The 6,938-nt window shown below is 38.3% G+C and overlaps 1 protein-coding gene across 1 annotated transcript; it reads right to left on the reverse strand.

The window, feature by feature from the left end:
- Positions 1-4,299: 4,299 nt before the first annotated feature.
- CLDN2 (claudin 2) lies at positions 4,300-6,098 on the reverse strand. The gene has a single exon (XM_063431276.1). It carries the CDS (start codon positions 5,859-5,861, stop codon positions 5,166-5,168), a length of 696 nt encoding a protein of 231 aa, XP_063287346.1. The 5' UTR covers positions 5,862-6,098; the 3' UTR covers positions 4,300-5,165.
- Positions 6,099-6,938: the final 840 nt, after the last annotated feature.

A 6,938-nucleotide genomic window follows, 5' to 3' on the forward strand; every position in this document is an offset into this window, starting at 1 on the left:
GATACATAGGCGAATTAGGTGGTATCTTACTAATTGACCTGCTAGGTATAATGGAGTTTTCCAGACCTGAGGGGGGGAGGGGGGTAAGGGGGGGGGAGGGATAGAGAGGTAGAAGGAGAAAAGAAAGAGAAATAGAAAAAACAAAGGTATTTACATACGGCTTCCTTAGTAGGAAGGCACACACAGGTCATCTGTGGGGTAGAAACTAAGAGGCTATCCCAAAGATGACTAGGAGGGACCCTGGTCTCCTCCCGACCTGAAATTGAAACATTTTAACAATATAAATGAAAACTCATGAGAAGTATGTTGGACATAAGCTAACTTGTCTAACAGCATTGAACGTTACAGCCAAAGCCATGAGCCAATGAATCAATGGTAACAGTGATCACACCTATCATTCGCAAAGAACTTATTTTTCCGTGGTAAAGTAAGATCATAGAGTGACTTAGTGCAGCGGGTTAATAAGTAGCCCGGTACTATTGTTTACTTTTTCCCTTCTTCCTTTTTTGTTGTTTATAGTTAATAGGTATATACAGCAATGTAGACGGTTATAATGCGTGAAATGCGTCCGGATACGCCACTGACTTATACGCTATCACTTGTACAGCACGCAAAAGTTAAGTATCCACATTTCTACCCATGCATGTGAATGAATCCTTGAGAGCACTAAAACTGGCCTTTTGTGGTAATAGGGTATAAGACACACATGTTGCAAGTGAGCATTTTGGAAACACTTTGGAAACATTTGTGATCATTTATGTGCTTGTATCGCAATTATTGTGTTTGGTAGTCTGTTGGCATTTGGGTAGCCAGTTACTTAGCCAGAATGCGATTATGTGAACCAAAGATCGGGAATAGGGCGGTAAGAGTAAGTTAGATTGACAACATATACCTGCACGTAATTCACAGACACAGACTGTGTAAAACGGTGCAACGTACAATACTGTAAGCGAATTGTGTTACAATGCAAGTTAGTAACCGGCTACAAGGGAAACGTACATAGCTGCGATATTGTATAGGTATCCTTAATAAGTTGAGTCTTGTTTGATTAAAGTTGAAATGACCTGAATAAGTATTCAAGCATTACTATAAGGTGTAGCTCAAGGTTGAAATATAGAGTTATGCTAAATCTAGGATTGTAAATGTACAAATACAAAACTATATAGTAATCATATAACAATCTATGTAATTGGCTAGCATATTCCACTAGGGCACCTACATAGAGAATGCCATGGATAGGCTAGCTTAGATGCTAGATGAGCAAAGGTATATTAACATAGCACACATTACTTCTCAGCCTGAAAAAGTTAGTGTATGACAGCATACCATAAAACGGCAATAATGCATCGTGTGACATGGTGTACAAGATGTTGTCAGCATATTGATATAAGATTATCATGCATTTATACTGATAGCAAATGGGTACCTGTGCGTATTGAATTACGCATAACTTATATCAGTAGAGACCTGCTTGATGTTCATTATACAGTTCATGGTTTCTTAGGTGGTGTTTTCGCCATTTGCCATTCTGCTTGCAGTCTCCTTGGAGAAGTGTTGTTTGTCGCACTTTGAGGATCATTTGTGAAGTTCCACATGCCCCACTCTGTTAGTAACTTCAACCCTTCTGCTGGGTCATTTACAACGCGGTTTCTTCCTTGTTTCCATATGATCAATTTGGTGGGATAACCCCATCTGTAAGCCACATTGTTGTTTCGTAGAGTCTTTGTGATTGTAATAAATTCTCTTCTTCTTGCCATCGTCGATGCCGATAGATCTGCGAATAGCGCTACACCTTGGTGGGGATCAGGTAGCGTTGCCATCTTCCTTGCCGCTGATATTAAAGTGTCCTTGTGATCATAATAATGAAATTTTACAATTATGTCTCTTGGGACCGTAGCGGACAAGCGAGCTGGCCTTGGGAGTCGGTGCATTGTATCAAAGGCCCACGCGGAGTCCGGCAGGCCCGGAACCAGCAGATTGCAAATAGAGAGAATGTGGGCTGGAAGAGCGTTGTGAGATAGGTCGTCGGGTATGCCTCTGAAGCGGACATTTTGCCTCCGTGATCTGTCTTCAATGTCTGCTAATTTCAATTTTAGAGATTCATTTTCCTCAGACAGCTTTTGTATTTTGTCCACTGCTGCGTTGTGGGCCACACATAGTTCCTCCGTTCTGTTTTCGAGGTGACTAGTTCTGTCACCGATATTCGGTGAGTACAATAGTACTAAGTACTATAGGGACAGTGCACCCACACCACTCGATGAGCTGAAGTGATCTGGATGCCTATTGTGTCACTTTAATTGAGCCTCCAAATCAAATATGTTACATTTGTTTAAATTGTTTTCATTTTTTTTTTTTACATCTAACTCTTAATTCAGTAATTAGTTGAAGCACTTTTGACTGTGATTACAGCTTTAAATCTTTTTGGGTATGATGCAACAAGTTTTGTTTTGATTTTAGCACTTTCTGCTATTCATCTCTTCAAATCCTCTCAAGCTTTTCTATGGGGATTGTTGGGGTGTAATTGCATAGATAAGGAGTGGTACTTGTTTCCTCCAGACACAATGCTTTGAAGTGAGGCCAAACAGTTCAATCTTTGTTCCATCATTTCAGCAGATCAGAGAATCATGTTTCTTTCATGAGACTTTTAGGTGCTTGTCTTAAAATTCCAAGCAGCCTTTCACGTGTCTTGCAGTGACGGGAAACTTCTGTCTGACCATCTGCCATAAAGGTCAGACCAGTGGATTTAAGTTTCTCCCATCTCCACAAATGATTACAGTAGCTCACCCAGTGTAACTATCAATCACTGGTCACCTCTCTTGCAAAGCTCTTTCCCCCTAACTGTTCAGTATAGCCAGACAGCCAGCTCTAGGAAGAGTCCTAGTTGTTCCTCCATTTATAGATCCTCCAAGCATGCAGTGGAATGTAAAACTAATTCTACACAATCAGCAAAATTGTCAAATTCTGACATTCTGGTCCCTATTGAAGTAACTTTTGGTGGTGGAGATGGGTCATCATGTGCACTCTGACCAGTCTGTGGCTACACAGCTCCATTCGCAGCAACCTGCAATGCACTGTGTACTCTGACACCTTTTATCGTGTTTTTCAGCAATTTGAGCTACAGTCGTTCTTCTGTGGTATTGGACCAGATGGGCTAGCCTTTACTCCTTATGTGCATCAGTCAGCCTTGGGCACCATTACCCTGAGGCTGGTTGTCCTTCCTTGTACAACTTTTGGTATGTACTAACCACTGCATATGAGGAACACCTCAAAAGACTTGCCGTTTTGAAGATGCTCTGACCCAATCATCTAGCCATCACTATTTGGCCTTTGTGAAAGTCACTCAGATCTTTTCACTTGCCCATTTTTACTGCTTCCAACACATGACATTGAAGTAATGGCTAATATATCCTACCCCTGCCATTGTAACAATGTAATCATTGTTTTTCACTTCACCTGCCAATGTTTTTATATATATATAGAAAGAGTTGATCTTAAATGAATTCCTGTTTGCTATTTGCTCCAAAACTATTACCTCAAATGTGATGTCTTTACACCACTAGATAGAGAAACACTTCCTGCATGACTAGCAGAAACAAAGAGCTGCCAAGATCCACCTAAGGCTCAGAAATATGTATGGTGAGGTGACAATTGATGTGAGCAATGTGCAAAGATGGGTAAAAAAGGTTTAAAGAAGGTGAAAGGAAAGGAAGACAAACTGACTTTTATTGTAATCCTGTTGGTGTAATCCTGTAAATCTCTTTATGTCGTTATGTATGTAATTTATCTGAATTGGAGGCTTGCTAATCCAAGTAAAAATGTGACAAGGACCAGACTTAAAATTCCAAATTTGAAAATAGATATGAATATGCCATCTAGCAAATGTAAATATGAAGCTAATTCCAATGGTCATGTTATTGAACTGAAGAAAAAAACTTTAGTTACTGCAATAGCATACATGTGGTTTCTGAATTGCACAGCAGGACATAATATTTTGGATATTTGCATTACATAAAGTTTTGTATTGTGCAGATTGTTTATTAATGCAGTAACTTGAATCAACTTGTACCTGGTCCTGTATCACAAAATAAAATGAAAGGTGATCAAACTGTCTATATTGCGTATATATGTATATTGCTTCCTAAAGTAAGCAGCTGCTCGTATTCAGTTTTAGTCACAGGACAGTCTCAGTGGATCAATAATGTCAAAGTTTATATAGATATTGCAAATGCTAATAGTCAGAATTTCAAAATCCATTCATAAAACATATCACCAAACACAGTAAATATAAGTTAGTGTAAATATGTATATTTTAAACAGTGTATGTGTGTCATGGAACTAGAATGTGGAAGATGGCAATCTTTATAAAAATAATTAGTTTATACTGGTAGTAGTTTAGATAATGATCCCTAAACCTATTTTCTAAAACTAGAACACTGTGCTTACTGCAATATTATTCATGCACAGAATTTGCATAGCGGTAAAGATAATGTTTTTCTGGACAATAATGCTAGTTTCGTTAGTTAATTTGCTTGTTGACCGGTTTATAGAAAAGAAAAAAGTTTTATTTATACAAAGACTGTGATCACTTTTATGATTATATAACATTGATTGGTCTGTAGCACAAAGTAATATCAACAAAGATAAATCACACTGTTGCATCATGAGCCTAATTATACACTATTGAATGTTGATCTTTATTGCAAGGGAAAAAAGTAAGAATAAGTGCACATTATAATTTAGTGAACTGAGAGAAATTGACAGCCCAACTGAAAATAATTTACATAAAAATATGCGTTTGACAAAATTCTTCAAGTGTACTATTTAGTCTAAAATTTAATCTGTACTCTCAGTTCAACACAATCCATTGTTGGTTGAATAATTCAATGTTATCAATAAATGCAGCCCTATTTAACCATAACACTTATTGAACAGTTACAGAATTGTCCTTTCTAGACAGACACACAGCAGCTGTGCCTGAATCTATCACAGATAATAAAACAATACAGGCCATGTTATATTAGTTGCCACTCATGATATTGTTCACCTGTGACCTGTGTGTCCCACTTTATGAATACCAAAGTTTTTAAGATTGTTCATGTGGCTTTTCAGATTTTGGAGTTAAGCAATGAGACGAAACTAAAAACATTTTCATTTTCGATAACCACTTACACATAACCTGTAAGGCTATAACCATTTGTTTCCTTTTTTGAGGCATTGGTCACACTTGTAGATATTTTTCCCTTGTCTGCAATCAGCGATCGTCCTTGGTATTTGCTATAAAAGTCATGGTCTGCCTCCTTAGGTGGGCAGGAGGCACAGAGAATAGCACCACCCAAAACAGAGAGAATAGATGCAAGGATACCCAGGTAGAGTGCAGGTCCTATCTCAAACTTAACTGCATCAGGAATCAGTGGATTGTAGAATTCTTGAAGAATGGAGTGAAGGTTCCAGCAAATGGGAATCAAAGACAGGATTCCACCCAGAATGAAGAGAGCCCCTCCTGCCACAGCCAATTTGTCTTTCCCAGGGGATCCTTGAGAAAAAATGGTGCACCTCATGCCAAACACTGAGAACATGCTAGCAAGAACAGAAAATACACATGATGTGATCATGAGGGCTTGAGCAGCCTGAGTATCAGCTGCTAACCCCAGCATGCTATTGTAAATGTCACATTGTGTAATGCCTGTGCTAAAGGAAGCACACTCCATCCAAAGTCCCTTGGAAAAGCCCACAGCTGTCACAATGCTTGCACCTATGTAAGAGCTGACCTTCCAGGATGGCATGACTGTGGCAATTACAGTACCAGTCAGACCAAGAATAGACAAGACATAGCCTACCATCTGCAAGCCCACTGAAACCATATTGTGGAATGTTGTTAGTCTCTTGATTCCAGCAGCTGCTAGGATTTCTATACCAGCTTCTGTCTGAGTACCTCTTTTATGTCTGTAACTGGATCTTTGTTTTCCGGTAAGTTTTTGGAAGAAAAATCTTTTTCTGCAGACTTTTCTCCTTGTAATTGACCAAGCTTTTACTTTCTGTTGGAACCTCAAACAATCTCTTACTTAATGTGACTAAATATCTGGATCTGGAGATCCAGTTTATAGCTTTAGGACTAAATGAGGGGAGGAGAGGAAAAAATTGAAGGGGTGGAGAAAAGGGAAGCAGGGACTGGGGGTTAAATATTCACTAGAATCCATCGATTTACCAAATGCTCCTTGACCGTGTTATCTTTGGAACACAGGAATCAAACAGACCCCCACCCAAGCCCTGTGATCTCCTGCCAGAATAAAACCTACTTGCATTGTGTAACCCATCTCCACAATACTATATTACTTCTCTTGACAACTACTTGCTGTAAATAAACTTCAAAGTCCTTTGTTACACAGGTTACATCTTTTACTGTGTTCAAGCTGCTTTCTTCCTTGTTACATGGTCAAGCAATGCCTCTAATACAGATAACGTATTTATCCACTAAACACCCAATATCTTATCATTAGCAGTTTAATGTATAAGCTTGCTGCAATTCACTTGTTTAAATATCCATATATATATATATATATATATGGATATTTAAACAAGTGAATTGCAGCAAGCTTATACATTAAACTGCTAATGATACGATATTGGGTGTATATATATATATATATATATATATATATATATATACACATACATACTGTTACTCAGTGTCTGACGTTGTATATCCTTTTAAATGTTTGGGTGGGACATAGTTAATTCTTTAACTAAATAACCTATAAACTTGCTGCCTATAAAACATCGCTAAAAACAAAGCAGTTTGTAACAGTTCATGGTGCCACAGCTATGTATTTAATTTAATTCCTTCTGGAATTTGGACAGTTTAATCCACCTAGTTCTCCTCCTTCTAAATATACTCACATCAGGACTTCAAATCCACTTAGCAATTTAACCCATACTCT

This window comes from Pelobates fuscus, chromosome 9, assembly GCF_036172605.1.
Source record: "Pelobates fuscus isolate aPelFus1 chromosome 9, aPelFus1.pri, whole genome shotgun sequence".
Classification (NCBI taxonomy): Eukaryota; Metazoa; Chordata; class Amphibia; order Anura; family Pelobatidae; genus Pelobates; species Pelobates fuscus.

Coding starts and splice junctions, on each gene's coding strand:
- CLDN2 (XM_063431276.1), bottom strand. CDS start 5,861: ATGGTTTCAGTGGGCTTGCAGATGGTAGGCTATGTCTTGTCTATTCTT.